The sequence below is a fragment of the Salvelinus alpinus genome, chromosome 3, assembly GCF_045679555.1.
Source record: "Salvelinus alpinus chromosome 3, SLU_Salpinus.1, whole genome shotgun sequence".
Lineage (NCBI taxonomy): Eukaryota > Metazoa > Chordata > Actinopteri > Salmoniformes > Salmonidae > Salvelinus > Salvelinus alpinus.
The window spans coordinates 92,331,058-92,350,088 of NC_092088.1; the positions used below are offsets into that span (position 1 = coordinate 92,331,058).

General features: G+C 41.6%; 1 protein-coding gene across 1 annotated transcript in view; it reads right to left on the reverse strand.

The window, feature by feature from the left end:
• Positions 1-19,031, reverse strand: part of LOC139571525 (uncharacterized) — a 157,950-nt gene that overhangs the window by 113,569 nt on the left and 25,350 nt on the right. The window contains exons 30-44 of the mRNA XM_071394492.1: positions 15,204-15,224; positions 15,033-15,065; positions 14,547-14,567; positions 13,763-13,783; positions 13,509-13,529; positions 13,277-13,297; positions 13,027-13,047; positions 12,217-12,237; positions 12,046-12,078; positions 11,677-11,697; positions 10,168-10,188; positions 9,907-9,927; positions 6,906-6,926; positions 6,481-6,501; positions 2,573-2,605 (exon numbers count right to left, since the gene is read on the reverse strand). Coding sequence (XP_071250593.1) covers positions 2,573-2,605; positions 6,481-6,501; positions 6,906-6,926; positions 9,907-9,927; positions 10,168-10,188; positions 11,677-11,697; positions 12,046-12,078; positions 12,217-12,237; positions 13,027-13,047; positions 13,277-13,297; positions 13,509-13,529; positions 13,763-13,783; positions 14,547-14,567; positions 15,033-15,065; positions 15,204-15,224 — 351 coding nt within the window. The remainder of the gene's footprint in view (positions 1-2,572; positions 2,606-6,480; positions 6,502-6,905; positions 6,927-9,906; positions 9,928-10,167; positions 10,189-11,676; positions 11,698-12,045; positions 12,079-12,216; positions 12,238-13,026; positions 13,048-13,276; positions 13,298-13,508; positions 13,530-13,762; positions 13,784-14,546; positions 14,568-15,032; positions 15,066-15,203; positions 15,225-19,031) is intronic.

Genomic DNA, 19,031 nt, shown 5'->3' on the forward strand with positions numbered 1-19,031 from the left:
AGGTCCAAACGCAAACAGGTAAGTCCAAAACAGTCCAGCTCATACACAGTAAATCCAGTCAATATCTATTGTCTCTTTCTCTATGGTTCACAGATCCTTCCAGCCCTCACATCCTCTTCCTGGTTTTTCTTGACCCTTTATCTGTGTGTTGGCTCCACCTTCTGAGGGTTCCCCTTGCTTCTGGGACTTGTAGTTTTGGCAGTCGGCCATTTTGTGATATGTAGTTCTGATCGGGGTGGCCATTTTAGTGATCGGGCAGAGCCCGTTTATTAGTTCTGCTCTCACATATCTGCCATTTATCACTCGACCCCCTTCTTTGCCACAAGACCTATATCTATCCTACCCTGCCTTTCTAAGGTCTTCGAAAGCCAAGTCAACAAACAGATTACCGACCATTTCGAATCCCGCCATAACTTCTCCGCTATGCAATCTGGTTTCAGAGCTAGTCATAGGTGCACCTCAGCCACGCTCAAGGTCCTAAACGATATCCTAACCGCCATCGATAAGAAACAATACTGTGCAGCCGTATTCATTGACCTGGCCAAGGCTTTCGACTCTGTCAATCACCACATCCTCATCGGCAGACTCGATAGCCTTGGTTTCTTAAATGATTGCCTCGCCTGGTTCACCAACTACTTCTCTGATAGAGTTCAGTGTGTCAAATCAGAGGGCCTGTTGTCTGGGCCTCTGGCAGTCTCTATGGGGGTGCCACAGGGTTCAATTCTTGGACCGACTCTCTTCTCTGTATACATCAATGATGTCGCTCTTGCTGCTGGTGAGTCTCTGATCCACCTCTACGCAGACGACACCATTCTGTATACTTCTGGCCCTTCTTTGGACACTGTGTTAACAACCCTCCAGACGAGCTTCAATGCCATACAACTCTCCTTCTGTGGCCTCCAATTGCTCTTAAATACAAGTAAAACTAAATGCATGCTCTTCAACCAATCGCTGCCTGCACCTGCCCGCCCGTCCAACATCACTACTCTGGACGGTTCTGACTTAGAATATGTGGACAATTATAAATACCTAGGTGTCTGGTTAGACTGTAAACTCTCCTTCCAGACTCACATCAAACATCTCTAATCCAAAGTTATATCTAGAATTGTTTTCCTATTTCGCAACAAAGCATCCTTCACTCATGCTGCCAAACATACCCTTGTAAAACTGACCATCCTACCGATCCTCGACTTCGGCGATGTCATTTATAAAATAGCCTCCAATACCCTACTCAATAAATTGGATGCTGTCTATCACAGTGCCATCCGCTTTGTCACCAAAGCCCCATATACTACCCACCACTGCGACCTGTACGCTCTCGTTGGCTGGCCCTCGCTTCATACTCGTCGCCAAACCCACTGGCTCCAGGTCATCTACAAGACCCTGCTAGGTAAAGTACCCCCTTATCTCAGCTCCCTGGTCACCATAGCAGCACCCACCTGTAGCACGCGCTCCAGCAGGTATATCTCTCTGGTCACCCCCAAAACCAATTCTTCCTTTGGCCGCCTCTCCTTCCAGTTCTCTGCTGCCAATGACTGGAATGAACTACAAAAATCTCTGAAACTGGAAACACTTATCTCCCTCACTAGCTTTAAACACCAGCTGTCAGAGCAGCTCACAGATTACTGCACCTGTACATAGCCCATCTATAATTTAGCCCAAACAGCTACCTCTCCCCCTACTGTATTTATTTATTTTGCTCCTTTGCACCCCATTATTTCTATCTCTACTTTGCACATTCTTCCACTGCAAATCTACCATTCCAGTGTGTTACTTGCTATATTGTATTTACTTCGCCACCATGGCCTTTTTTTTGCCTTCACCTCCCTTATCTCACCTCACTTGCTCACATTGTATATAGACTTATTTTTCTACTGTATTATTGACTGTATGTTTGTTTTACTCCATGTGTAACTCTGTGTTTTTATATGTGTCGAACTGCTTTGCTTATCTTGGCCAGGTCGCAATTGTAAATGAGAACTTGTTCTCAACTTACCTACCTGGTTAAATAAAGGTTAAATAAAAAAATTAAAATGTGATTCCATCTCCTGCACCTTGCCTATGCCGCTCGGCCATCGCTCATCCATATATTTATATGTACATATTCTCGTTCACCCCTTTAGATTTGTGTGTAGTAGGTAGTTGTTGGGAATTGTTAGATATTACTGCACTGTTGGAACTAGAAGCAAAAGCACATCGCTACACTCGCATTAACATCTGCTAACCATGTGTATGTGACCAATAAAATTTGATTTGAACATGAACACTAGAAGATGTAGTCTCTCTCTGGGACTCCTTGTCTCATATCACTCTAACGCCACAAATCCTAATTGAGTTCCAGGCACCTAAATGAGTCCAGTGTACCTCTGTGAGACAACTTCTCCAATGAAGATATTCTATCCTGCCACCACCTCTTAATGTCATTAATTAAATGTGACTGGTCCATCAGTGATCCAGGTGTATCAGAGACTACCTCTCTCTAGTCTAGTGGTCCTCTACAGCCTCAACACATCCTGTTCTAGAACATCATTCTATGGTCTGAAGACACTGGGATATGAAGGACACTACTTACCCAGTTTACTGGTGAGATCCTTTTCAACCTTATCTGTAGACACAGATAATAAGAAAGGTCAGGGAACATTAATGCGAACAACATTGTACGTTTCCTACTTCACGAGAAGTTAGATCTACATAAGAGACATTGGTTTACAGTTGAAGTCGGAAGTTTACATACACCTTAGCCAAACACATTTAAACTCAGTTTTTCACAATTCCTGACATTTAATCCTTGTAAAAAATCCCTGTTTTGGGTCAGTCAGGATCACCACTTTATTTAAAGAATGTGAAAAGTCTGAATAATAGTAGCGATAATGATTTATTTCAGCTTTTATTTCTTTCATAACATTCCCAGTGGGTCAGAAGTTTACATACACACTCAATTAGTATTTGGTAGCATTGCCTTTAAATTGTTTAACTTAGGTCAAACGTTTTGGGTAGCCTTCCCCAAGCTTCCCACAATAAGTTGGGTGAATTTTGGCCCATTCCTCCTGACAGAGCTGGTGTAACTGAGTCAGGTTTGTAGGCCTCCTTGCTCGCACACGCTTTTTAAGTTCTGCCCACAAATGTTCTATGGAATTGAGGTCAGGGCTTTGTGATGGCCACTCCAATACCTTGACTTTGTTGTCCTTAAGCCATTTTGCTACAACTTTGGAAGTATGTTTGGGGTCATTGTCCATTTGGGAGACCCATTTGCGACCAAGCTTTAACATCCTGACTGATGTCTTGAGATGTTGCTTCAATATATCCACATAATTGTCCTTCCTCATGATGCTATCTATTTTGTGAAGTGCACCAGTCCCTCCTGCAGCAAAGCACCCCCACAACATGATGCTGCCACCCCCATGCTTCACGGTTGGGATGGTGTTCTTCGGCTTGCAAGCCTCCTCCTTTTTCCTCCAAACATAACAATGGTCATTAAGGCCAAACAGTTTTATTTTTGTTTCATCAGACCAGAAGACATTTCTCCAAGAAGTACGATCTTTGTCCGCATGTGCAGTTGCAAACCATAGTCTGTCTTTTTTATGGTGGTTTTATAGCAGTGGCTTCTTCCTTGCTGAGCGGCCTTTCAGGTTAAGTCGATATAGGACTCGTTTTACTGTGGATATAGATACTTTTGTACCCGTTTCCTCCAGCATCTTCACAAGGTCCTTTGCTGTTGTTCTGGGATTTATTTGCACTTTTCACACCAACGTACGTTAATCTCTAGGAGACAGAACGTGTCTCCTTCCTGAGAGGTATGACGGCTGTGTGGTCCCATGGTGTTTATACTTGCGTACTATTGTTTGTACAGATGAACGTGGTACCTTCGGGCGTTTGGAAATTGCTCCCAAGGATGAACCAGACTTGTGGAGGTCTACAACTTGTGGAGGTTTTGGCTGATTTCTTTTGATTTTCCCATGATGTCAAGCAAAGAGGCACTGGGTTTGAAGGTAGGCCTTGAAATACAGTCGTGGCCAAAAGTTTGGAGAATGACACAAATATTAATTTTCACAAAGTCTGCTGCCTCAGTTTGAATGATGGCAATTTGCATATTCTCCAGAATATTATGAAGAGTGATCAGATGAATTGCAATTAATTGCAAAGTCCCTCTTTGCCATGCAAATGAACTGAATCCCCCAAAAACATTTCTACTGCATTTCAGCCCTGCCACAAAAGGACCAGCTGACATCATGTCAGTGATTCTCTCGTCAACACAGGTGTGAGTGTTGACGAGGACAAGGCTGGAGATCACTCTGTCATGCTGATTGAGTTTGAATAACAGACTGGAAGCTTCAAATGGAGGGTGGTGCTTGGAATCATTGTTCTTTCTCTGTCAACCATTGTTACCTGCAAGGAAACACGTGCCGTCATCCTTGCTTTGCACAAAAAGGGCTTCACAGGCAAGGATATTGCTGCCAGAAAGATTGCACCTAAATCAACCATTTATCGGATCATCAAGAACTTCAAGGAGAGCGGTTCAATTGTTGTGAAGAAGGCTTCAGGGTGCCCAAGAAAGTCCAGCAAGCGCCAGGACCGTCTCCTAAAGTTGATTCAGCTGCGGGATCGGGGCACCACCAATACAGACCTTGCTCTGTAATGGCAGCAGGCAGGTGTGAGTGCAACTGCATGCACAGTGAGGCGAAGACTTTTGGAGGATGGCCTGGTGTCAAGAAGGGCAGCAAAGAAGCCACTTCTCTCCTAGAAAAACATCAGGGACAGACTGATATTCTGCAAAAGGTACAGGGATTGGACTGCTGAGGACTGGGGTAAAGTCATTTTCTCTGATGAATCCCCTTTCCAATTGTTTGGGGCATCCGGAAAAAAAGTTTGTCCGGAGAAGACAAGGTGAGCGCTACCATCAGTCCTGTTTCTCAGCCAAGGGAGTGGCTCACTCACAATTTTGCCTAAGAACACAGACATGAATAAAGAATGGTACCAACACATCCTCCGAGAGCAACTTCTGCCAACCATCCAGGAACAGTTTGGTGACGAACAATGCCTTTTCCAGCATGATGGAGCACCTTGTCATAAGGCAAAAGTGATAACTAAGTGGCTCGGGGAACAAAACATCGATATTTTGGGTCCATTTTCACGAAACTCCCCAGACCTTCATTTGTGGTCAATCCTCAAGAGGCAGGTGGACAAATAAAAACCCACAAATTCTGACAAACTCCAAGCACTGATTATGCAAGAATGGGCTGCCATCAGTCAGGATGTGGCCCAGAAGTTAACTGACAGTGCGGATTGCAGAGGTCTTGAAAAAGAAGGGTCAACACTGCAAATATTGACTCTTTGCATCAACTTCGTGTAATTGTCAATAAAAGCCTTTGACACTTATAAATGCTTGTAATTATACTTCAGTATTCCATAGCAACATCTGACAGAAATATCTAGACATTGAAGCAGCAAACTTTGTGGAAATAAATATTTGGCCACGACTGTACATCCACAGGTACACCTCCAATTGACTCAAATGATTCAAAAGCCATGACATCATTTTCTGGAATTTTCCAAGCTGTTTAAAGGCACAGTCAACTTAGTGTATGTAAACTTCTGACCCACTGGAATTGTGATACAGTGAATAATAAGTGAAATAATCTGTCTGTAAACAATTGTTGGAAAAATTACTTGTGTCATGCAAAAAGTAGTTTTCCTAACCTACTTGCCAAAACTATAGCTTGTTAACATGACATTTGTGGAGTGGTTGAAAAACTAGTTTTAATGACTCCAACCTAAGTGTATGTAAACTTCCGACTTCAACTGTACCTGTGGCCTCAAGGTAAGTTTTGAATTGGATTACACATTGCCTTTATAAAATGGTTCACATAAATCTTTCAAAGTGATGATCTGGGACTTCTTGTATCATATCAATGTTCCAACATCAGATAGAAGTCAGGGAGCATTCATATGCGTAAAATGTGTTTTCTACCACTTCTTAATTTATTTAAATACATGGAACTGGTCTATCAATGATCCAGGTGTATCAGAAACTACCCACTGGGCAAACTTCATCATTTCAACGTGGATATTTGGGTAATATTTGGTTGAGACGTTGATCAATGAGATTACAACCTACCGTGTATTCACCCATCTAAAAACACAGTCAAAAATGTGTTGAATTACCCATGTGTTATCCATATGCTTTAAAACCATCTAAAAGCACAACCAAATTCCAGTGGGAAAACTATTTTAGATTTGGGGTTTTGTTGTCACCCAAATGTCTAAACCTGTGCTTTCTACTAATTTAAAGCATAGCAAAGTTCAAATGGGAATACAATGTCAGATATGTGGTTTATTTAAAAAACAGATTAATTTGAATATCCCTGTGCTTCATCTAATAGTAGAATCAAATGACCTGGATGACAGTTGAGATTTAATTATTTTTTTTTAAACATAAAATGGTTGAAACCAATAAAGTGATGATCTGAAGACACTACTTACCCTTGTCCTTCCTGAGGTCATCTGTAAACATGTAGAGTAGATGGAAGACAGGAGGAAATATCATTAACATGAACACTAGAAGATGTAGTCTCTCTCTGGGACTCCTTGGTTGGGATTCAATCCAATGTGCGCTATACCGCAGGACACTTCACAGCTGACAATGCACTTTTAAAGGCATTCTCCACCGGCATTCACAGAGATCACATTCATGGTAAACACTGCACATGTCGACTCAAGCGTAAAATACCTTTAAAAGTCTGTTATAGTGTGCTGTGTTATAATGCTCCTTGAATTGAATCCCGGCCCTTGTCTCATACCACTGTTCTAACATCAGAAAGAACATCTTAAATGTGCTCAGCAACAAAAAAAGAGTTTAAATGCTGCACAAAATTCTAGCAAAGTGATGATCTGAAGAGACTACTTACTCCTTTCCTTCCTCAGGTCATCTGTAAACATGTAGAGTAGATGGAAGACAGTGAGAACATCATTTTTATTTTTTAGTTATTTTACCGTTATTTTACCAGGTAAGTTGACTGAGAACACGTTCTCATTTGCAGCAACGACCTGGGGAATAGTTACAGGGGAGAGGAGGGGGATGAATGAGCCAATTGTAAACTGGGGATTATTAGGTGACCGTGATGGTTGAGGGCCAGATTGGGAATTTAGCCAGGACACCGGGGTTAACACCCCTACTCTTACGATAAGTGCCATGGGATCTTTAATGACCTCAGAGAGTCAGGACACCCGTTTAACGTCCCATCCGAAAGACGGCACCCTACACAGAGCAGTGTCCCCAATCACTGCCCTGGGGCATTGGGATCTTTGTTTAGACCTGAGGAAAGAGTGCCTCCTACTGGCCCTCCAACACCACTTCCAGCAGCACCTGGTCTCCCATCCAGGGACTGACCAGGACCAACCCTGCTTAGCTTCAGAAGCAAGCCAGCAGTGGTATGCAGGGTGGTATGTTACAGGGTCTACAGGAAATCACAGACTACAAAAACAAAAACAGCCACGTCACGGATACTGACGTCACGCTTCCAGACAAACTAAACACCTTCTTTGCCCGCTTTGAGGATAATACAGTGCCACCGTCGCGGCTCGCTAACAAAGACTGCGCCCCACCCCCCCCCCCCACCCTCTCCTTCTCAGTGGTTGACGTGAGTGAAACATTTAAACGTGTTAACCCTCGCAAGGCTGCTGGCCCAGACGCCATCCCTAGCCGCGTCCTCAGAGCATTCGCAGACCAGCTGGCTGGTGTGTTTACAGACATTTTCAATCGCTCACTATCCCAGTCTGTTGTCCTCACATGCTTCAAGATGGCTACCACTGTTGCTGTACCCAAGAAGACAAAGATAATTGTTCTAAATGAATAACGCCCGTAGCACTCACTTCTGTCATCATGAAGTGCTTTGAGAGGCTAGTCAAGGATCATATCACCGCCACCTTACCTGACACCCTAGACCCACTCCAATTTGCTTACCGCCCCAACAGGTCCACCGATTACGCAATTGCAATCACACTGCACACTGCCCTTTCCCATCTGGACAAAAATAATACCTATATAAGAATGCTGTTCATTGACTACAGCTCAGCATTCAACTCCATAGTACCCTCCAAGCTCATCATCAAGCTGGAGGCCCTGAGTCTCAACCCCGCCCTGTGCAACTGGGTTCTGGACTTTCTGACGGGCCGCCCCCCCAGGTGGTGAAGTTAGGAAACAACATCTCCACATCGCTGACCCTCAACACTGGGGCCCCACAAGGGTGTCTACTCAGCCCTCTCCTGTTCTTCCTGTTCACCCACGACTGCGTGGCCACGCTCGCCTCCAACTCAATCATCAATTTTCCAGGCGACACAACAGTTGTGGACTTGATAACAAACAATGACGAGACAGTCTACAGGGAGGAGGTGAGGGCACTCGTAGTGTGGTGTCAGGAAAACAACCTCTCACTCAACGTCAACAAAACAAAGGAGATGATCATGGACTTCAAGAAACAGCATAGGGAGCACCCCCTATCCACATCGAAGGGACAGCAGTGAATAAGGTGAAAGTTTTAAGACTCTGGATGTACACATCACTGTAACGTTCGTCTTGCGGAGAGAGATTGGACCAAGGCGCAGCGGGTGATGAAGACATGAATGAATTTATTTAACAAGACGTAAACGAACACTAACACTAAAATATACTTGAAAAATTACAAAACAACAAAACGACGTAGACAGACCTGAACTTGAGCACTTACATAAACACGAAGAACGCACGAACAGGAACAGACTACACAAACGAAACAGTCCCGTGTGGTAACATATACAGACACGAGATACAATCACCCACAAACAAACAGTGAGAACATCCTACCTTAATATGGTTCTCAATCAGAGGAAATGTCAAACACCTGCCTCTAATTGAGAACCATATCAGGCAACCCATTTAAACCAACATAGAAACACATAACATAGAATGCCCACCCCAACTCACGCCCTGACCAACTAAACACATACAAAAAATAAGAGAAAACAGGTCAGGAACGTGACAATCACAGACATACTGAAATGTTCCACCCACACAGACAGTGAAGTGAATAAGGCACAACAGTCCCTCGTTAACCTCAGGAGGCTGAAAAAACTACCTGCCCTGCAGGACACCTACAGCACCCGATGTCACAGGAAGGCCAAAAAGATTATAAATGACAACAACCACTGCCTGTTCACACCGCTATCATCCAGAAGGCGAGGTCAGTACAGGTGCATCAAAGCTGGGACTGAGAGACTGAAAAACAGCTTCTATCTCAAGGCCCTCAGACTGTTAAACAGCCATCACTAACTCAGAGAGGCTGCTGCCTACACTGAGACCCAATCACTAGACACTTCAATAAATGGATCAACAGTCACTGTAGAATGCCACTTTAAATAATGCCACTTTAGTAATGTTTACATATCTTACTTTAATCATATCACATGTATATTACTGCACCGTTGGAACTAGAAGCACAAGCATTTCGCTACACTCGCATTAACATCTGCTAACCCTATGTATGTGACCAATAAAATTAGATTTGGTTTGAACATGAACACTAGAAGATGTAGTCTCTCTCTGGGACTCCTTGTCTCATATCACTTCACTAATGTCACAAATCCTAATTGAGTTTCACGTACCTTAATGAGTCCAGCGCACCTCTGTGAGACAACTTCTCCAATAAAGATATTCTACCCTACCACCACTTCTAAATTTCATTAAATAAATGTGACTGGTCCATCAGTGATCCAGGTGTATCAGAGACTACCTCTCTCTAGTCTAGTGGGCCTCTACACCCTCAACACATCCTGTTCTAGAACGTCAACATTTATGTTAGTTCTACTTCCCTAGAAGAAACATTGGTTCACATAATGTTGTTATTAAGATGATAATCTGAAGAAACTACTTACCTAGCTTCCCAGTGAGGTTAACTGTAAACATGTAGAGTAGATGGAAGACAGTTAGAACATCATTAACATGAACACTAGTAGATGTAGTCTCTCTCTGGGACTCCTTGTCTCATATCACTGTTTCAACATCAGAAGGAACATCTTCAATGTGCTCAAAAAAACAGTACACGTTTTCCTACTTATTGTCGGTATATTAGAGAAAATTCTACTTTTTTGGTTCTAATATTGTTATCAAATTGATGATCTGAAGACACTACTTACCCATCTCCTTCTTGAGGTCCTCTGTAAACATGTAGAGTAGATGGAAGACAGTGAGAACATCATTAACATGAACACTAGTAGATGTAGTCTCTCTCTCTGGGACTCCTTGGTCAGGATTCAATCTAATGTGCAGTATATCGCAAGGCACTTCACAGCTGAGAATGCACTTTTAAAGGCATTTTCCACCAGCATCCGCGTAGATCTCATTCATGGTAAACACTGGACATGTCGTCTCAAACTTAAGCTACCTTTAAAAGTCTGTTATAGTGTACTTTGTTATAATTCGCCTTGAAGTGAATCCCGGCCCTTGTCTCATAACACTGTTCCAACATCAGAAGGAACACCAATGGCCAATCAGAAGTTGAAACAATAACAAAGCGTGATCCCAGCCACTGTTGTTTTGGTAAAAAGCTGAGGGAGGGGCTGGAGAAATAATATCACTCTCATATTCATAGACAGAGCTATGGATACAAGGACTGACCATCCATGATACCAAAACTATAGTTTTAAAGTTTTAACAATGTTTTAAGCAATAAAACGTTTGAAACAATAAAAAAGTTATCCTTTTTAGATGAAACTATACTACATATATTCACGTCGCCAAATAATTGATCAAAACACACTGTTTTGCAATAAATGTCTACAGTAGCCTCAACAGCACTCTGTAGAGTAGCACCATCGGAGCGAAACAGGGATAAACATACCTGAATTTGTCCAATAGAAACTTTCTTCTGCAAGTGTTGTAATAATGATTAAACCCCAGATCAGCTAGATGTAGGCAAGATTGTGCAAGGCTGTAATGCATGTGTCAACGTCTGTCACCTTGATAATTTAAATTTCTTTCAACCTGTGCTCCTACTTTGTAAACTTTCATTCATAGGTTGTAGCAACCTCATGATGGGTATTGGGAAAATCATGTAGTAGCCTAAACTATCAATGTTACATTTGAATGGATAATGAATGACAGTCATCCAATATGCTGTGCTATAACACGCCTTGAATTGAATCACTGTGTCACGACTTCCGCCGAAGTTGGTTCCCCTCCATGTTCGGGCGGCGTTTGGCGGTCGACATCACCAGTCTTCTAGCCATCGCCGATCCACCTTTCATTTTCCATTTGTTTTGTTTTGTTTTCCCACACACCTGGTTTACATTCCCTCATTACTTGAGGTGTATATAACCTTCTGTTTCCCCCATGTCTGTGTGTGGAACTGTTTTTTGTAAAGTGTTTGTGCACTTCAGACTGGTTTGCTACGGGTTATTTCAACCGATATTTTGTTGTTCTGGGTACCGTTGGTTTTGCCTCATTAAACAGCTCTGATTATTACCCAGTTCTGCTCTCCTGCGCCTGACTTCCCTGCAGCCAGTTACGCACCTCTTACACACAGCCCTTGTCTCATACCACTGTTCCAACATCAGAAGGAACATATTAAATGTGCACCAAAAATAAATAAACATAAAATGGTTGACATAATTCTAGCAAAGTGATGATCTGAAGACCCTACTTACCCCTATCATTCTTGAGGTCAACTGTAAACATGTAGAGTAGATGGAAGACAGTGAGAACATCATTAACATGAACACTAGAAGATGTAGTCTCTCTCTGAGACTCCTTGTCTCATAACACTTCTCTAATGTCTAATGTTCGACACACATAAATAAGTCCAGCATACCTCTGTGAGACAACTTCTCCAATGAAGATATTCCACCCTTCCTCCTCTTAATTTCATTAATTAAATGTGACTGGTCCATCAGTGATCCAGGTGTATCAGAGACAACTTCTCTCTAGTCTAGTGGTCCTCTACAGCCTCAACACATTCTGTTCTAGAACATTATTCTATGGTCTGAAGACACTGGGATATGAAGGACACTACTTACCCAGTTGACTAGTGAGATCCTTTTCAACCATAGCTGTAGACATAGATAATAAGAAAAGTCAGGGAACATTAATGTGAACAACATTATGTGTGTTCTACTTCTTTAGAAGTTATAGAAGAGACATTGGTGTACATAATGTTATCAACGTGATGATTTAAAGATACTACTTACCCTTCTCCTTACTGAGGCGATCTGTAAACATGTAGAGTAGATGGAAGACAGTGAGAACATCATTAACATGAACACTAGTAGATGTAGTCTCTCTCTGGGACTTCTTGGTCGGAATTCAATCCAATGTGCAGTATATCGCAAGGCACTTCACAGCTGAGAATGCACTTTTAAAGGCATTTTCCACCAGCATCTGTGTAGATCTCATTCATGGTAAACACTGGACATGTCGTCTCAAACTTAAGCTACCTTTAAAAGTCTGTTATAGTGTACTTTGTTATAATTCGCCTTGAAGTTAATCCCGGCCCTTGTCTCATACCACTGTTCCAACATTAGAAGGAACACCAAGGGCCAATCAGAAGTTGAAACAATAACAAAGCGTGACCCCGCCACTGTTGTTTTGGTAAAAAGCTGAGGGAGGGGCTGGAGAAATAATATCACTCTCAAATTCATAGTCAGAGCTACTCTCAAATTCATAGACAGAGCTATGGATACAAGGACTGACCATCCATGATACTGTATCAACATTATAGTTTTATACATGTTTTCAGGCCACATAGTGTTTGCTTACATTTACTTTGTTTACAAGCATTGAGATAGAACAAGGTTATATTTTGGGTTCGGATGGGGTAGAACAGTTAAACTAAGCTCTTTAATCATTAATAAGTTATATTCTTCAAGAATCAAGGGGTAGAAAATTAATTTATAACAAAACAATGGATGATGCAACTACCGATTCCACTTTGTGCTCAACAAAAACATAACATGGTTTAAATAAATCTAGCAAAGTGATGATCTGAAGACACGACTTACCTCTCTCCTTCTTGAGGTCATCTGTAAACATTGAGATAAAACAAGGTTATATTTTGGGTTCTGATGGGGTACAATAGTTAAACTAAGCTCTTTAATCATGTATAAGTTATATTCTTCAAGAATCAATTGATATATATAATTCATTTATAAGTCCAAGAATGAATGTAGCAACGACCGATTGTCCCTTTGTGCTCAAAAAATGTATGTGTTTACATAAATCTAGCTGTGATGATCTGAAGACATTACTTACCCCTCTCCTTCTTGAGGTCATCTGTAAACATGTAGAGTAGATGGAAGACAGTGAGAACATCATTAACATGAACACTAGTAGATGTAGTCTCTCTCTGGGACTCCTTGTCTCATATCACTTCACTAACGTCACAAATACTAATTGAGTTCCATCACCTAAATGGCAAAATAGATCAAATTTAACTTGGAGTTCTAATATGTTATCAAAGTGATGATCTGAAGACAGTACTTACTATTCTTGTGCCAGAGGTCAACTGTAAACATGTAGAGTAGATGGAAGACAGTGAGAACATCATAAACATGAACACTAGAAGATGTAGTCTCTCTCTGGGACTCCTTGTCTCATATCAATGTTCCAACATCAGATACAAGGGAACATTAATATGCACAACATGATGTGTTTTCTAATTCACTAGAAGTTACATCTATAGAAGAGACATTGGTTTATATAATATTATCAATGTGGTGATTTAAAGACACGATTTACCTCTCTCCTTCCTGAGGTCATCTGTAAACATGTAGAGTAGATGGAAGACAGTGAGAACATCAGCAACATGAACACTAGTAGATGTAGTCTCTCTCTGGGACTCCTTGGTCAGGATTCAATCCAATGTGCATTAAACGGCAGGACACTTCACAGCTGACAATGTACTTTTTAAAGACATTTTCCACCTGCATTCACAGAGATCACATTCATGGTAAACACTGCACATGTCGACTCAAGCATAAAATACCTTTAAAAGTCTGTTATAGTGTGCTGTGTTATAATGCGCCTTGAATTGAATCCCGGCCCTTGTCTCATACCACTGTTCCAACATCAGAAGGAACATCTAGGGCCAATCAGAAGTTGAAACAATAACAAAGTGTGATCCCAGCCACTGTTGTTCTGGTAAAAAGCTGAGGGAGGGGCTGGAGAAATAATATCACTCTCAAATTCATAGACAGAGCTATGGATGCAAGGACTGACCATCCATGATACTGTATCAACATTATAGTTTTAAATATGTTTGGAGGCTGTACAGAGTTTGCTTACATTTACTTAGTTTACAAACATTGAGATAAAACAAGGTTATATTTTGGGTTCTGATGGGGTACAACAGTTAAACTAAGCGCTTTAATCATTTATAAGTTATATTCTTCAAGAATCAATGGGAACAAAATTATTTTAAAAGTCAAAAAACGGATGTAGCAACTACCGATTGTCCCTTTGTGCTCAAAAAAATGGTGTTTACGTAAATCTAGCAAAGTGATGATCTGAAGACACTACTTACCCTTCTCCTCCTTGAGTTTATCTGTAAACATGTAGAGTAGATGGAAGACAGTGAGAACATCAATAACATGAACACTAGTAGATGTAGTCTCTCTCTGGGACTTCTTGTCTCATATCACTTCACTAATGTCACAAATCCTAATTGAGTTCCACCAACTTAATGAGTCCAGCGTACCTCTGTGAGACAACTTCTACAATGAAGATATTCTACCCTACCATCACATCTTATTTTCATTAATTAAATGTGACTGGTCCATCAGTGATCCAGGTGTATCAGAGACTACCTCTCTCTAGTCTAGTGGTCCTCTACAGTCTCAACACATTCTGTTCTAGAACCTCAACATTAATGTGACTGGTCCATCAGTGATCCAGGTGTATCAGAGACTACCTCTCTCTAGTCTAGTGGTCCTCTACAGCCTCAACACATTCTGTTCTAGAACATTATTCTATGGTCTGAAGACACTGGGATATGAAGGACACTACTTACCCAGTTGACTAGTGAGATCCTTTTCAACCATAGCTGTAGACACAGATAATAAGAAAAGTCAGGGAACATTAATGTGAACAACATTATGTGGATTATACTTCTTTAGAAGTTATAGAAGAGACATTGGTTTACATAATGTTATCAACGTGATGATTTAAAGATACTACTTACCCTTCTCCTTACTGAGGTCATCTGTAAACATGTAGAGTAGATGGAAGACAGTGAGAACATCATTAACATGAACACTAGAAGATGTAGTCTCTCTCTGGGACTTCTTGTCTCATAACAAAATTCCAAAATCAGATAAAAGTCAGGGAACATTATTATGCACAACATTGTACGTTTCCTACTTCACAAGAAGTTAGATCTACATAGGAGACATTGGTTTACAGTTGAAGTCGGAAGTTTACATACACCTTAGCCAAATACATTTAAACTCAGTTTTTCACAATTCCTGACATTTAATCCTTGTAAAAAATCCCTGTTTTGGGTCAGTCAGGATCACCACTTTATTTAAAGAATGTGAAAAGTCTGAATAATAGTAGAGAGAATGATTTATTTCAGCTTTTATTTCTTTCATAACATTCCCAGTGGGTCAGAAGTTTACATACCTCAATTAGTATTTGGTAGCATTGCCTTTAAATTGTTTAACTTAGGTCAAACGTTTTGGGTAGCCTTCCACAAGCTTCCCACAATAAGTTGGGTGAATTTTGGCCAATTCCTCCTGACAGAGCTGGTGTAACTGAGTCAGGTTTGTAGGCCTCCTTGCTCGCACACGCTTTTTCAGTTCTGCCCACAAATGTTCTATGGGATTGAGGTCAGGGCTTTGTGATGGCCACTCCAATACCTTGACTTTGTTGTCCTTAAGCCATTTTGCTACAACTTTGGAAGTATGCTTGAGGTCATTGTCCATTTGGAAGACCCATTTGCGACCAAGCTTTAACATCCTGACTGATGTCTTGAGATGTTGCTTCAATATATCCACATAATTGTCCTTCCTCATGATGCTACTATTTTGTGAAGTGCACCAGTCCCTCCTGCAGCAAAGCACCCCCACAACATGATGCTGCCACCCCCGTGCTTCACGGTTGGGATGGTGTTCTTCGGCTTGCAAGCCTCCTCCTTTTTCCTCCAAACATAACAATGGTCATTAAGACCAAACAGTTGTATTTTTCTTTCATCGGACCAGAGGACATTTCTCCAAGAAGTACGATCTTTGTCCACATGTGCAGTTGCAAACCATAGTCTGTCTTTTTTTATGGTGGTTTTATAGCAGTGGCTTCTTCCTTGCTGAGCGGCCTTTCAGGTTATGTCGATATAGGACTCGTTCTACTGTGGATATGGATACTTTTGTACCCGTTTCCTCCAGCATCTTCACAAGGTCCTTTGCTGTTGTTCTGGGATTTATTTGCACTTTTCACACCAAAGTACGTTAATCTCTAGGAGACAGAACGTGTCTCCTTCCTGAGAGGTGTGACGGCTGTGTGGTCCCATGGTGTTTATACTTGCATACTATTGTTTGTACAGATGAACGTGGTACCTTCGGGCGTTTGGAAATTGCTCCCAAGGATGAACCAGACTTGTGGAGGTCTACAACTTGTGGAGGTTTTGGCTGATTTCTTTTGATTTTCCCATGATGTCAAGCAAAGAGGCACTGGGTTTGAAGGTAGGCCTTGAAATACAGTCGTGGCCAAAAGTTTGGAGAATGACACAAATATTAATTTTCACAAAGTCTGCTGCCTCAGTTTGAATGATGGCAATTTGCATATTCTCCAGAATATTATGAAGAGTGATCAGATGAATTGCAATTAATTGCAAAGTCCCTCTTTGCCATGCAAATGAACTGAATCCCCCAAAAACATTTCCACTGCATTTCAGCCCTGCCACAAAAGGACCAGCTGACATTATGTCAGTGATTCTCTCGTCAACACAGGTGTGAGTGTTGACGAGGACAAGGCTGGAGATCACTCTGTCATGCTGATTGAGTTCGAATAACAGACTGGAAGCTTCAAATGGAGGGTGGTGCTTGGAATCATTGTTCTTTCTCTGTCAACCATTGTTACCTGCAAGGAAACACGTGCCGTCATCCTTGCTTTGCACAAAAAGGGCTTCACAGGCAAGGATATTGCTGCCAGAAAGATTGCACCTAAATCAACCATTTATCGCATCATCAAGAACTTCAAGGAGAGTGGTTCAATTGTTGTGAAGAAGGCTTCAGGGCGCCCAAGAAAGTCCAGCAAGCGCCAGGATCGTCTCCTAAAGTTGATTCAGCTGCGGGATCGGGGCACCACCAGTACAGAGCTTGCTATGTAATGGCAGCAGGCAGGTGTGAGTGCAACTGCATGCACAGTGAGGCGAAGACTTTTGGAGGATGGCCTGGTGTCAAGAAGGGCAGCAAAGAAGCCACTTCTCTCCTAGAAAAACATCAGGGACAGACTGATATTCTGCAAAAGGTACAGGGATTGGACTGCTGAGGACTGGGGTAAAGTCATTTTCTCTGATGAATCCCCTTTCCAATTGTTTGGGGCATCCGGAAAAAAAGCTTGTCCGGAGAAGACAAGGTGAGCACTACCATCAGTCCTGTTTCTCAGCCAAGGGAGTGGCTCACTCACAATTTTGCCTAAGAACACAACCACGAATAAAGAATGGTACCAACACATCCTCCGAGAGCAACTTCTCCCAAACCATCCAGGAACAGTTTGGTGACGAACAATGCCTTTTCCAGCATGATGGAGCACCTTGCCATAAGGCAAAAGTGATAACTAAGTGGCTCGGGGAACAAAACATCGATATTTTGGGTCCATTTTCACGAAACTCCCCAGACCTTCATTTGTGGTCAATCCTCAAGAGACTGGTAGACAAATAAAACCCCACAAATTCTGACAAACTCCAAGCACTGATTATGCAAGAATGGGCTGCCATAAGTCAGGATGTGTCCCAGAAGTTAATTGACAGCATGCCAGGGTATATTGTAGAGGTCTTGAAAAAGAAGGGTCAACACTGCAAATATTGACTCTTTGCATCAACTTCGTGTAATTGTCAATAAAAGCATTTGACACTTATAAATGCTTGTAATTATACTTCAGTATTCCTTAGCAACATCTGACAGAAATATCTAGACATTGAAGCAGCAAACTTTGTGGAAATAAATATTTGGCCACGACTGTACATCCACAGGTACACCTCCAATTGACTCAAATGATTCAAAAGCCATGACATCATTTTCTGGAATTTTCCAAGCTGTTTAAAGGCACAGTCAACTTAGTGTATGTAAACTTCTGACCCACTGGAATTGTGATACAGTGAATAATAAGTGAAATAATCTGTCTGTAAACAATTGTTGGAAAAATTACTTGTGTCATGCAAAAAGTAGTTGTCCTAACCTACTTGCCAAAACTATAGCTTGTTAACATGACATTTGTGGAGTGGTTGAAAAACGAGTTTTAATGACTCCAACCTAAGTGTATGTGTCACGATCGTCTTGCGGAGAGAGAAAGAACCAAGGCGCAGCGTGTTCAAAATACATCTCTTTTTATTAAGAGAAGAGAAAAACACGAAAAGAACACTGAATACAAACTAAACAAAAAACAAAAAAAATGACCGTGAAGCTAACGACGTAAGTGCAATGACAAGCAACAAACGTTCAACATAGACAATTACCCACAAAACCCAAATGCCTATGACTGCCTTAAATATGGCTCTCAATCAGAGACAATGAACCACAGCTGCCTCTAATTGAGAACCAATCTAGGCAGCCATAGACATACAAACACCTAGACAAGCCACTGACCCATAAACGTACAAAACCCCTAGACAAACCAAAACACATACATTCCCCATGTCACACCCTGACCTAACTAAAATAATAAAGAAAACAAAGAATACTAAGGCCAGGGCGTGACAGTATGTAAACTTCCGACTTCAACTGTACCTGTGGCCTCAAGGTAAGTTTTGAATTGGATTACACATTGCCCTTATAAAATGGTTCACATCTTTCAA